A 14724-nucleotide genomic window follows, 5' to 3' on the forward strand; every position below is an offset into this window, starting at 1 on the left:
TAGAAATGAGAGCTGCTCCATCCAAAGTGGGATGGATGCCGTCTCTCCTAACAAGACCAGGTTTTCCCCAGAAGCTTTGCCAATTATCTATGAAGCCCACCTCATTTTTTGGACACCACTCAGACAGCCAGCAATTCAAGGAGAACATGCGGCTAAACATGTCACTCCCGGTCCGATTGGGGAGGGGCCCAGAGAAAACTACAGAGTCCGACATTGTTTTTGCAAAGTTACACACCGATTTAATGTTAATTTAGTGACCTCCGATTGGCGTAACCGGGTGTCATTACTGCCGACGTGAATTACAATCTTACCAAATTTACGCTTAGCCTTAGCCAGCAGTTTCAAATTTCCTTCAATGTCGCCTGCTCTGGCCCCCGGAAGACAATTGACTATGGTTGCTGGTGTCGCTAACTTCACATTTCGCAAAACAGAGTCGCCAATAACCAGAGTTTGATCCTCGGCGGGTGTGTCGTCGAGTGGGGAAAAACGGTTAGAGATGTGAACGGGTTGGCGGTGTACACGGGGCTTCTGTTTAGGGCTACGCTTCCTCCTCACAGTCACCCAGTCAGCCTGCTTTCCCGGCTGCTCGGGATCTGCCAGGGGGTAACTAACGGCGGCTAAGCTACCTTGGTCCGCACCGACTACAGGGGCCTGGCTAGCTGTAGAATTTTCCACGGTGCGGAGCCGAGTCTCCAATTCGCCCAGCCTGGCCTCCAAAGCTACGAATAAGCTACACTTATTACAAGTACCGTTACTGCTAAAGGAGGCCGAGGAATAACTAAACATTTCACACCCAGAGCAGAAAAGTGCGGGAGAGACAGGAGAAGCCGCCATGCTAAATCGGCTAAGAGCTAGTAGCTACGCTAAGCTAGCGGATTCCTAAAAACACGCAAAGTGAATAATGTGTAAATAATTTAGAGGTGATTCAGCAGAAGGAGTGCTTTAGTTAAGGCATGTAAAGATTACACTGGGAAACAAATCGTAATCTAGATAACTAGATCAATCTAACTGTGCAGATTAAACAGCTAACAGATACAGAAAACACTGCTGTGCTCCAGAACAGGAAGTGATACAATACCGCAGTGAGAGCCAACCACCAGTAGAGGCAAGCAAGAGACAAAGAAAAGCGGACATCAGAAATCTCAGATTGCTCTTGTTTGTCGTGTTCTGAGTAAATGTGCCAAGTTCTTCAGATTTTGTATGAACATCAGAGGAGCATAAAAAGTTATAATTTGCTTTTGATGCAGTGGTTACAGATGTAATGTGTGTACAGATAAGCACAGTGTGCCAGGATGTGGATTCCAAATGAGTGATATTTGCTCTGTAATAAACCAATGATGCATCAGGAACTACACTTCATAGCTTCGTTGTTGCATAAGAAGTGCATATGGTATGATGTCAAACAAACCTCACTTTCACTCTCAGTTTCCCAACACAACAAACATGTGCACAGAATCAGCAGGTATTAAAATCAGGGTTCCCAAACAGGTTTTGACGTCTGGAAAAGGTTTGCAATTTAGTTCTGGCCTGAAAATGACAGGAATAAATAACCATTTTGTCTGGGAAACATAAACGAGTGGAATTGTTACTGAATGTGAAGTAATGCATATTTAACATCATGCTTATGTGGATAAAACACAATTTTCTGCATTAAAATTCATGAGCTCAATGAGTTTGATACTTGGGAAAATATCAAGACTGACACCACAGGATGAGCCAGAAACACGAAGGTGGCCATCCAAGTGCCCACCCATTGATAATGTCATTACTGTGAAGAGATAAACACAGGCGAAGGAGGTGTGGATTATTTGCCTGAATTTCAGAAACAAGAGAATTCTTTAAATTGCCATGGATTATAATAAAGACCAACGATTAAATTGTGTTAAGGCCCTGTCACACCTTGACGATTTAGCCAATTGAATGAAAAAAAACACTGGCATAAGTCTAATAAGTTAAGGGTAAGTTTTTTAAAAGTTAAGAGCACGCTGAAACATGCTGAAGCTCACTCATGTATGTCCTAATAAGATGAGCTCCTCAAACAATTTTGGGTATGCTGAAAATTTTCAACACATGCCAGTGTGTGACTCATACGTCCCGCACATGCGGGACATGAGTTGTAGGTAAGTTATGTGATTGTTGGCACACGATTCTTGTAATATACTCATAAGTCTAAATTTATCCATTAATGCTGGCCACTGATTGGCTGAAAGCTGCAGTCCTCATCTGGACAGACCGTTTCATTCAGATGGAATAAATTTGACCTTTCATTTCAGTCCAATTCACCATGACAGACGGACATGAATCCACATAAAGCTCCAGATTTTTGAAAATGACGTATGAAAATACTTTCATTCGTGGCTGGAAATGTAATGTTTTAAAGCAAGTCCCTCTGTGGTTTTTCTGCTGCAGGTGCATTTATCATGCCAGTTTTGAACTCTGATCACACAGAAGTGCTGTGGTGATTTAAACTTTTAAAGCGCCATCGCTGTCTGTGTGATGATCAGACGACCCTGATAGATCGATCAGGGTGATCACACCTGATTAATGCGCTGTTTCAACATTTAAAGCATCGTTGCTGTCAGTGATGACCTCACAGCACTTCATTCAGATAACACTTGATCGCGCTCGGTTGGTGCTTTAAAAGTATAACTCATCACAGCCTTTCATTATTCAGGTCTGTGATGACCTGATCAGGAAGCAGTCAGTGCTTTAAACATTTAAAGAGACAGAAATTCATTAAATCATGGCAGTGTTTACTACAGCCAGTCGACTCATCAGCATTCTGTACACAACTAAAATTTTCCACCAAGATAAAAATTAAAATTATGTTAAATTACTCTGTTTCTGATGCGCACTACACTGTGCAGTATCAACCCGAACCACTGGGTGGAAACGGGGCTGTCGGCATACGCTAGATAATCGTCAAAGTGTGACAGCTGCATTAATTTATTAGATGTACAACAGCGTGTGCTAGTGTTTTTAATACGGTCGGCATACGCAGGCTAAATCGTCAAGGTGTGACAGGGCCTTTAGTTATGAATTAAAAGACATTTAGCAAAAAAAAAACATGCAGGCTAGTCTGTTCTTTATTCAGAGTATTCATGCAGACATTGTCTAATAGTAAGTCCCTTCGGCTGCTCCCTTGTTTGCACTCGGGGTCGCCACAGCAAATCCAAGGTGGATCTGCTAATATGTGTTTAAATACCAAACTCCCTCAAATACAATAAGATGCAGGGACAAGTTTGAAAATCATTCTCATCTTGTAAAGGAATATAATCAGCATACATTATTTGAGATGAGAGGTGGTGTGAATAACATATCATCAAATAGAAAAGCTAAACAAATAATATGGTGAAACTCTGTGTTACACCGGTACATGCAATAGGTTATATGGCAATAATTAGAAGAACATTTTGTCCCGGTCCCTAATATCCTCCATGTTGGCATGACCTCTTTAATGCACAGAAGCCCTCATGCTGAGAGTCTATCCCGGCCCATAGGAGACTTAAGGTACGTTTTGAGTATTCTCAAGCATGAGAATGACCTCTCTGCTGAACAAGATGTGGCAGGTATAGTTGCCATTGAGTCTGCGGTACTGACAGCAGACTCTCACCGGGACATGCAGCACTCACTGCCCTCCGCAACAACTGACCACCGAGGTAAACTACTTCTACGCTTCCGTGATCATGAAGATTAAGGCTAAATGAATGTAATCATAATTCATATGCACACTTACAAATGTCACAATCCATCTGCCCGAATTTTAGCAGTGTGCCGAACCCATATTTCTACGATTTACACTGAATATCAACTCTTGTTCAGAAGGTTCCGGGTTCAAATCCCACCCCTGCCACATTTCTCCATGTAATGTGGAGTTGCGTCAGGAAGGGCATCCGGCGTAAAACTTGTGCCAATTCAACATGCAGATCCACCTTGGATTTGCTGTGGCGACCCCAAGTGCAAACAAGGGAGCAGCCGAAGGGACTTACTGATCATCAGAATAGTGTTGTGTGTTGGGGGGTGTGGCTGGATATTTTGGTGTTCTTTTCTTTTCTTTGCTCTTCAGGTGGCATGGAAAGTGATTTGTCTGTGGAGAAGGTGCTGGCTGAAGAGTCCTCACCCTCATCAACATCATGTGTAGCACCTGTGTCTGGTGCTCACATGCAACCTTAAAGACTTTCAGCTGAAGCAGATAATTGGATGGCGTTCTGCATTTAAGTCATGTGTGATTCAAGCAGAACTGCCGGGAACTCGACCTTGTGATGTCCGTTTGTGAGACGCTGAGGACCGCGCCTGGGTTTGACACATCGAGCCCGTGAAGCAAGGAAGGGTGAGGACACTTGCTGTCAGCACACATTAAAGGTGATTAAGTGTTCGACTAATTGTTGATAGTAACTTGGTGTTTTGTTACGCAGTATACTGGAATTGTGATGAGAATTGTGCAGTTTGCTTCTCACTGCTGTGGCGTGCAGAATAAGTGATCCTCCACTTGTTGTGAGAAGCTGCTCATTTGCATAAAGTTAAAAAATACAGACCTGAATGTGTTGCTGATAGCGTGTGTCTTTTGAAAGATATTGTTGTAACTGCTGACTTACCTCACCTCTTCTTTGCTTCACAGAGAGTCAGTTTGTCGTGTCCACCTGGGGGGTGTTTGTCTGGTGGTAGTGGGTCCAGGAACGCCGGGCTTCTATCCTTTTGGCACTTAAGAGCGTGCCAACAGTCACTCCACCAGAAGGACGTTGTTTTAGTTTTGTACACTTATCATGCACAGGTGAAAAATAAATTGTTTCTGTTGTTGGAACCGCTTTCTGGTTATTTTTTAGCGCTGGGTTCTGTCTGACGCAGGTCCGCTCCTCAACTCGCGTCGACACATAACAGTAGTTCCCGGCCATTCCATAATGGACCCAGCGGCAGAAGTGGTTCCTTTTGCCGAAAAAGTTCAAGAACACTTGGAGAAAATATGGGAGCAATTACAGCATCTCGCAAACCAAATTAAACAAGCAGACGCCCGTGTTACGGAGCTTGCAGCGCAGGCCGTTCCGCTTCCTGCTGCTCCAGCTGTGGCACCATCGATACTAGTGCAGATAACTCCGTCACCCAGAGATTCGGCGTCCGAACTGATTGTTTGTCGTCCGGAGCCTTGTGTGGTGATGCAATGTTCTCTGGTTTCTGCTCAGGCAGGTTGGAGCGCCGCAGCTTTGCGAGGAATGTTTGTAGATGGGTTAAATGAGTCGTTAAAGGACGAGCCGGCAGTCCGTGACGAGCCAAACGATTTAGATGAGCTAATATCGTTGGTGATTCGTCTAGATGTTCGGATGAAGGAGCGTGGACGCGAGAGAGGACGCCCATCAGAGCGGGTTTTTTCGTCTCGGGGCTTTCCCCGACACAGATCCGGGCCGCCTCTTCTTCGCCCCACTGAGGCGCCTCCAACGGGACTTCTGGCTCCTCCTGTTGACGAGCCCATGCAGCTCGGACGAGCGGAGATTACTGTATTGCCCCGACATGTAAGCGTCAAGAGAAATAATGATGACGTATCTCCAAGTGTTCTGGGACAGGCAAAATAACACACATAAAAAAAAAAAAAAAAAATCTAGCACGGGTAAATGTTTTGTTTTCTTTAAATAGGGGTTATAATTGTATGGGGACTCAGAGGCGTATCTGGTGGAGTGATTGTTAGGCGGTTAGAAGTCCGCCTGGGCTCACTTAATTGTTAATTTTTTATGTGTTTTTAGGTATTTTCTGTTTGGGTTGTTGGGTCGTTTTATTTCGTTGTTTTTTATTTCTCTACATCCCTAACCCCAACCTCACTTGCCCAAGACCGTTTGTCTTGTGGGTTGTGGGGTGGTGCAGGTTGGTCACGCTGAGCATTCTCAGAAGACCTCTGCACCTAGGTGGGGGGTGTTAGAGGCGTTTTTCTTGGTTTGGTTAGGGCCTGGTTCCACTCCAGCCTCGATGAACCTTTGTACCGTTGTCATTGGTGTTGCCGGGGTGTGGTGCAGCGGAGACTTACCTCAGTCGGAGGGGTGGGCCGATCTGTTGCCGTTCGCCATTTCGGTAGTTCCACCCCTCCCGAGAGGCTGGGGTATGGTCGAATTGGGGCACCGGACGTATTTCCGGTTCTCTGCTGCGCCTTGGGGTTGGAGCTGGGTTAGTTTTTTCCTGTTCCCTTCTCCGGCTTAATGTTTTGAGCCGTTCGCCAAAGTTGAGCCGCCGAGGGGCTCTGGGAGGGACCCGGGGTCTTTCGGGGTGCCGGGGAGGGTAACAGGGTTTACGGTCGTTTTATATCCCCCCGGGGTTGTTTTTGGTAGTCCTCCGGGGGTTGATTTTTGATTTTGTTCTGTTTCCATCCGGGTTCCACCTCCAGGGTTGATGGGACGGTCCTCTGGGGGGGAAATTGGCTTGGGGCCAACTAGCCAAGTGTGACCGGGTCTGGGGTTCCGGGGTTGTGGGGAGGGTACCTCCTGGGGTTGATGGTACGGTCCTCTGGGGGGCGCCGTTTGCTCCATGTACACCTGGGGACCTTTGTGGGATTATGGTTCTGGCTGTTCCTCCTGGAACTGGCGATGAAGGCCTTCTGGGGGGGGGGGTTGGGCTCTGCAGGTCATTCTGGGGGGGGTGTTGTTATTTTTCTTTTATGCATTTACGTTTGTATTGTGTTTGTGGGGCTGTGTTGGGTTTTTGCATTTGGGAGTTTTTCTTTTCTTCCCGGGGTTTGATGGGACGGTCCCCTGGGGAGGTTTTGGGTGGGTTTTATGTTTTTTCTGTGTGTTGAATTGTACTGGGGAATGTTTTGGGGCTTTTGTTGATGCCAGCCGGCCTTCCAGCTGCGGTGCCTGTCCTGCTGTCTGTAGTGGACCTTGGGAGCGTGGTGCTGTCTGCTTCCTGACGTGGACCCCGGAGGGAGGTGCTGTTCTCGGGCCTGGTCTGTTCGGTCGCCAGGAGGCTTCCCGTTGATGGGGGGGTACTGTTGTGTGTTGGGGGGTGTGGCTGGATATTTTGGTGTTCTTTTCTTTTCTTTGCTCTTCAGGTGGCATGGAAACTGATTTGTCTGTGGAGAAGGTGCTGGCTGAAGAGTCCTCACCCTCATCAACATCATGTGTAGCACCTGTGTCTGGTGCTCACATGCAACCTTAAAGACTTTCAGCTGAAGCAGATAATTGGATGGCGTTCTGCATTTAAGTCATGTGTGATTCAAGCAGAACTAAATTGTGTTATAAACTAGTCACCATTTGTTTTATTATACATCTGTGCAGTTAATAAATAAAATAATCTTCACGGACGATTCTTTTGCGTGCACACGTAAAAAAAAAAAATGTCTGCCGCTCCTGCCACTCTCCCCTCAAACTCTCCCCAGAGAGGGAGAGTCTGACACATCAGAGAAGGAGTTTTAAGGTGGATATAAGACTGACTTTTGGTTGTGCAAGTAACTTTTTTTGGTGCAAGTTATTTTTTGTTACTAGCACCAGTGCAAGTAGGTTAAAACAAAATATATTTCAAACCCTGTTGAGGCATTGCAGGGTTCTCGCCAGGACAATTGAGCATATGCTGTGACTCAACCAGCATCGGGGGCTTTTCTGTTTTTTTTTTCCCCTTTTTAAAAAGACATGTCGCATGTTATTTAAAGGAAAAGAAAACCCACTGATAATTTACTATTGGGTTGGTAGATTATGATACTGAGAGCCATAAGAAAAGTTGTTGGCATATGGGTTTTTTTAGGCTTCTGGGACAGCAAGGAAGGAGATGGCAGCATAGCGCTGAACTCCTGAGTCAGTTCGAGAACAACCCCTCTAAAATATGGAAGGACTGATGATGTGAATTTAAACCGACAAAAAAATGAGACGTTGGAAGAGAGGGAGAGACAGAGATTAAAGACTTTAAGTAAATAAATCTGATTAGAATTTAGAGATGAAATTTGAAGCCAATTATTAAGAAAAATCTTAAGCAAACATATGAATATGTTTAAAAGGAAGCCACTTTTCCTGTAACCTTTAACTGGGTCACGTAGTTGACACGATGAAGAGGTGGTTCGGAGGGATCCGTCCGTCCGTCTTGCTCACTTGGGTCAAGGGATTAACTCAGCAGTCTCCCCAGGCGATGCTAAAGGCTTCTGGCTGCCTTTACCGACAGGTTGGCTGATGGTTTGAAATCAGCACCGTTGTCAGCTTGGCCTGTGAACCCATGCGAAGTACTCCTCCAAGGCATGTACCCACCAAATATGAAGTTTCTGCGAGCAATAGGTGCGAAGCTACGTTGCGGCGAAGAATTTGACAGTTGTGACCACTGCTGAGCTTGAAAAGTAGGTCAATACCACTGGCCTTCGAACCCATGCGAAGTACTCCTCCAAGGCAAGGCAATAGGTGCCAAGCAACGTTGCGGCGAACGAATTGCGGCCGGACAGACGGACAGACGGAAGGACTGACGGACAATCCGGATGCTATATGCAAGTGCCGCGTGGGGCATAAAAACTGCGTCGCCAACTGGATGCAGTAACCATAAACACAACTGAAATATGGAACACTGTGAAAGGTATAAGCTGGAGAAAGAAAAACAGATTTTGAGCTGGTTTGCATTCGATGATAGATTCATACTGGGGACATATGATAAAGGGTTTAAACAATGGTCACAAAAAGGAATTACAGCGATATGCACAATGATGGATCAGGACAAACTACAGAATTTTGAAAAGTTGCGGGATAGGTTTGGACGAGAAGAAAACGAACAATATCAATACCCACAAATATAGGATTATTATGAGAAAGAGATAAAAGTGGCTGCCAACAATGAAATTATTGAGGTATTTCAGAAAGCATACAGAGGGGGAAAAAAATGCAGAGTAATCTCAGTTCTATGTAGAAATCTGATGTTGTGTAATAAGTCCTCCTCTTTGTATATTAAAGAGAAGTGGGAAAAATAACTGAATGAAGAAATAACTGAGGAGGAGTGGCATAGCATTTGTAAGACACAGTGCACAACCACTAGCTCCAGGATCTGGAGGGAATTCAATTGGAAAAGTATGGTCGGGGTTTTCATAACTCCAAAGCTCAGAAAAGCAATGGTCTCTACACAGCAACAGTGCTGGAGAGCATTTGGACACATAGACGCAGACCATATGCACATATTTTGGGCTTGCCAAAAGATAACAGGAGAGCCACTGACCGAGAGGCAGTGGGTGTGCACTGTGGAAGAATTTTTTGTAATGGAGAAACGTACACATAAAGCCCCTTTCACATTGGCGTATTCATAGAGCTGCTCATTGCAGCGTATCGTCTACGCTGCAATAAGCAGCTCTCCGCCCACATTACGTAGAGTTTTGTCTCAATACGCAGCAGTATGTTGAGGGCTACGCGCGTACGACGGAAGAAATTAAACATGTTTAATTTTCTTCGGCGTACAGCACAGCATGGAGCCTTCACACGAGTACACGCAGCGCCGTGCTACTGTCCGCTACTGTGAGCCCGCCCACGCCGCAACACCCTACTGTACGCCATTTCACACCTCCCGCCGGGCTCCACTGTTCTTCTGGAGCTATAAATCCTGCAAGATCGTTGCGTCACTTTATCATACTGGACTCATTACATGAGGACTGTTCACCGTGTCGCAAAGCTGACTGTTGTCGTTTCATAAAAGCGCTCTCTCGCACTCACTCTCTCTCTCTGTGTCTGATCAGACTTGTGACTTTAAAATAAAAGCGCTCTCCCTCACTTTCTCTCTCTCTCTCTGTGTCTGATCAGACCTGTCACTGTGACTTTAAAATAAAAGCACTCTCTTGCGCGCACATGCTCTCCCTCATGCTCTCTCTCTCTCTCTGTCTGATCAGACTTGTGACTTTAAAATAAAAGCGCTCTCCCTCACACTTTCTCTGTGTCTGATCAGAGCTGTCACTGTGACTTCAAAATAAAAGCGCGCTCTCTCGCGCGTGCTCTCCCTCACTCTCTCTCTCTCTCTCTCTCTCTCTCTCTGTGTCTAATCAGACCTGTGACTCTTTAAAATAAAAGCGCACTCGCTGCATGTCGGTGCGATCATCAGACGACCTGATCAATCAGTTCTGATCAAATCAGTGGACCTGATCGGAGCAACCGGAGGTTTAAAAGTTTAATGAGTCACAGCGTTTCGTTCAGGGCAGCCTTTACCACAGCCAGACTCAGCAGCATCTGGACACAAAGAAAGTGATCCACCAAGACAAAATAAATAAATAAATAGCATATTTCACCCTTATTGGCTTATCTTCATTGGCTCCCTGTTAATTCCAGAATAGAATTTAAAATTCTTCTTCTTACTTACAAGGTTTTGAATAATCAGGTCCCATCTTATCTTAGGGACCTCATAGTACCATATCACCCCAATAGAGTGCTTCGCTCTCAGACTGCAGGCTTACTTGTAGTTCCTAGGGTTTGTAAGAGTAGAATGGGAGGCAGAGTCTTCAGCTTTCAGGCTCCTCTCCTGTGGAACCAGCTCCCAATTCAGATCAGGGAGACAGACACCCTCTCTACTTTTAAGATTAAGCTTAAAACTTTCCTTTTTGAAAAAGCTTATAGTTAGGGCTGGATCAGGTGACTCTGAACCATCCCTTAGTTATGCTGCTTTAGACTTAGACTGCTGGGGGGTTTCCCATGATGCACCCAGTGTTTCTTTTAGGAGGTCGTTTTGACCGTTGGGGTTTTTCTGTAATTACTGTATGGCTTTTGCCTTACAATACAAAGTGCCTTGGGGTGACTGTTTGTTGTGATTTGGCACTATATAAATAAAATTGATTTGATTTGATTAAATAATGTTAAATGGCTCTGTTTTTGAGCCGCACCACAACCTGCAGTAGAGAACAGAGCACAACTGTGTGCACACATTAAAAAAGGGAACACACACAGCTGCAAGTATGAAACGAACACTGAAAAAGGCTGAGTACGTATGTATTTCAGGCGTATTTAAATGAAACACAACACCGCAATGAGCAGCTCTATGAATACGCCAATATGAAAGGGGCTTAAACTGAGATTGCAAGAAGCGCAATTCGAGACCAAATGAGGGAAATGGACTGATTACAGGAGAAAACAAGAGGACACCACCACTATAAACTGACAACAAGGACATTGATGAGCGCTTGTTCGCAAAGATATGTGGACGCTTGAATGATGCATCCTGACTGGGTGATTGTGTACCAGTTTGATTCCTTTTTGTTGTTCTCAATAAAAAAATAAGTTATATGTAAAAATAAATTTAAAAAAAAGTTAAAAGCATTTTTGTGTGGCTGGTCTAAAGCCACCAGCAGGCGGCTATGTTGGCTGCTATTCACCTTATTTAGCCACGCCCACTTTTACAACAGAGGCATTTCCGTTTTGTCTGAGGACTTCCAGTTCCACTTCTTTTGATGGAGGAGGGAACAAATTAAATGCTCATCCACACCACTCAGATATCTCCTTTCCATGTTCAAAACATCGTTCTGAAAGTGATAGTTTCATCTTCTTCCAGTTGTTGTGGCACCCACGAACTGAACAATTAATGCTGCTCATGTCTGGACACTTCTCACGTACCGTGTTCCAACGTAGCTAATCATTAGACGCAGTGGCAAACCGGAGGTTGTTTGACAAAATGGAGCTGCCCACCCTGACTTCCTGAATAAGGTGAATAACAGTGCTGCTGTGATGTCACATGGGCACAGAAAGCCACAGGTGGCTAACAGGTAGGTACTGATGTAAAAATCCTCTCTTCCTCTCTCTCCCTTTCTCTGTCTCTCTCTTGTCTCCCCCCTCGTTTATCTGCTGAGCAAACACGAAGCCTTTCTACTTTAAAATAAACTAAATTCTTCAACTTGAGGGTAAACACTAAAGTATTTTGTAGTTCTTTCCATTCAGCGGGACAATGTCATACCGTGATCAGCTGTTCGCTGCAGCCGTGCTTCGAGCTGCAGCGAACAGCTGATCAGAGCGGTTTCGGCTCAGAACGCTGCAGCTTCACAGCACTGTGTTTGTCAGTTCAGTCCATTTTTTTCAGTTTTGATTTTTCTGTGGCACAGAGAACCACTGAGTTTAAGTTAAAACTCGTCTCTCATCCTGCGCAAGACAACAGCTGCTTGAGTGGGAAACCTCCCCACCCCTCCTCCTCTTCCCATCTCCTGCCTTTAGCAGTAAACAAACTCTCTCCCTCACAGAGGTTTTACAGACGTGTTTTCTCTCCAGGACCACAAGATCCCACAGGTTGAATCAGGAAATATCGATCCACGAATTACGTCCGGGAACGATCCGGAATGTTGATTGCCGTTTACATCGGCTGTTGCTTCACACAGCTGAGCCACGGCTGAGAGAGAGAGGGAGAGAAGGAGAGAGGATTTCTTCATCAGCGCCTGTGCACCACCTGTGGCTTTCTGTGCTCAAACTACATCACAGCAACGCCACAAGCGATCCAGGGTTTTTTTCTGATTGGTTAAAATTGTGTCAATGGTGGCGTTCATGAAATCATCAAATTCTGCTTAAATGCTTACTTTCCAGTCGAATATTTCAGTGGTGAAGAGCTCCTTTTTTTCAATGATACACATCAATTGTTAGTTTATAGCACAGTCTATCTTCACAGCTGTATTTTATCAGTGGGTTCTCTTTTCCTTTAATGAAACTGGTCCTTAAAATGCAAAAAATAGTGTTTCAAAGGGTTAAAAATTTTTTAATTTGCGTTGTGTTAATTTGTGTGTGTGTGGGGGGGGGGGGGGGGGGTGCCCTGGATCCTACAATACTCGCACCTGCAATGCTTGTCGCATGGCTATGCCCCACTAAGTTCCCCCTATGCTGTGAAAAACTCCTGGTGAGAACCCTGCATTGGTACTTGTTTAAGGGGAAACCATTATACTGTATACATACTTTGGAGACTTTGGGAAGGTGTTTGACTACCTAAATCGGTATGCTCTATATTATAAGGTGATTAAGAGGGGCATTAATGGTAAACTACTGAAGCCAGTACCGATATGGCACTCACAAGCCACCATTAAAAAAGCAATTTACAACATTTTACAGCAGTAATAATGGATCTGGGACTGTGTACATTGATAATGTTGATTTCAGTGTTATTCATACGTAGTTAAAAGGATTTAAGCTTCCCACTGGCTCCTGTCGGTGTTTATTCGCACCATGGAGACGACCATCAGTCTTGGCTGAGGTTTGTGCGCTCTGAGTGCTCTTTTGGATGACATTTGGAAATATTTTAATATTTTTCCTGGAGTGCATGCTTGGGGAAAAGCCTCCAGTTATGACTGTATAATATCACAGTATTTGTATGATGAACTTTCAGTCTTACTGTGTATTTTTCCAGCAGAAAGTCGAAGTTTTTCTCCTGACAGAAAGAAGAAACACTTCCTACAATATGGAAGTTAGTTTGTCCAGCAGCAGAATCCTCAGAGAGCTCTGAAGCTCTGCACGTCCACACAAACTGTTGGAAACGATGAGAAAATTAAAAACCATCAGACTGACGAATAATAAGCTTCGACACACGAGCACTTTGAGTTTGACTTTACCTGAGCGATGTTCTTGGACGAGTAGCTGTCGACGTCGCTGACAAAGACACGCTTCGAACCTCCTGCTTCTTTATTTGCCATCTTCAAAATAAAACTGTCTGCTCTTGTTGCTTTGAGATTTTGAGTTCTGTTTTTAGAACAATAACGAATGATTTTACCTCGGACACCAAGGCTTCAAAGCTTGTGCCGAACTCGTTTGTGCTCTTAATGAAGCAGTGTGTCGAGCTTAGCTTCAATCAAGTGACCGACGCTTCGTCATTTGTTCGTTTCTGTTCAGCGAAGCAGAAAGTATTTATAGCACTGAGTATTTGATTTAATTTGAAGAAAAAACTGACTTTTCAGTAATTAGATGGTATAATTTATTTGATTGAGAAATCTGGCACACTTCATAGCTTTTAGAAAAATATTCTAATTTTCTAGTCTGGGTTCAAATCACAAGTGGAATCAATCAGAAATGAAATTTTCATGAAAAAGATCACGTTGGAAACATGCACACTACATCCGCTTCTCCAGCAGGCGGCGGAATGAATGAACCTATCCCTATTGAAACAATTTTCGATCTTTAGTTCAAATGTCTCATCACTCGCCCCTCCGTTACTACAGACTCACTGCGGTTTCTAAGGGCTCAGCCAATGAAATGCTGCAAAACGTCACAACATCTATGTGGAGCAAAATAAATGAGCATATTAAGTTGAACATATGAAAATACACTGAGTACACTAAAAAATAAAAATATGTTGTGAGTACATTAAACAAATAAATATGTTGAGTATTTACTTATCAGGTCTTTGACACAATTTAACACAAATTTCTTTTGAACCCCCTAAAACTTTTTATTTTGGTCTTAATTTCTCAAGAACTACTTTCAATCAACACGGTAAAAGACAAGCTTTTTGAACAAATCTCAATTTTGGTCGAGTTAAAAATCTCCCACCTGCTAGAGGACTCCAAAAAAAAAAAAAAAAAAAAAAAAAAAAGACAGCAGCCAATTAGATAATCCCTCTCATCTGGTAAACTAATTCTTTGTTGCATCCGGTTTAAAATTAAATATGTCCAAATGAAATTTTGCCTCTGCATGAATGTGATGATTCTGTCGTTTAAAATACCCCAGCCAAAGGCATTATTAAATATTTAGGATTATAATAACTTTAAAAAAATCACCAGATAACAAAATCTTCATAGATTTTATTTATAAAAAATAAATCACACAAACTTTAGAAATCTGCCCTCGA

At 43.9% G+C, this 14724-nt stretch overlaps 1 protein-coding gene across 1 annotated transcript in view; it reads right to left on the minus strand.

Moving 5' to 3' along the window:
• Window positions 1–13679, minus strand: part of LOC117522102 (adenylate kinase 7-like) — a 35437-nt gene extending 21758 nt beyond the window's left edge. The window contains 2 exon segments of the mRNA XM_034183476.1: window positions 13276–13407; window positions 13493–13679. Of these exon segments, the coding sequence (XP_034039367.1) occupies window positions 13276–13407; window positions 13493–13573 (213 nt within the window). The 5' untranslated portion in view covers window positions 13574–13679.
• Window positions 13680–14724: the final 1045 nt, after the last annotated feature.

Source organism: Thalassophryne amazonica, chromosome 12 (genome assembly GCF_902500255.1).
Source record: "Thalassophryne amazonica chromosome 12, fThaAma1.1, whole genome shotgun sequence".
Lineage (NCBI taxonomy): Eukaryota > Metazoa > Chordata > Actinopteri > Batrachoidiformes > Batrachoididae > Thalassophryne > Thalassophryne amazonica.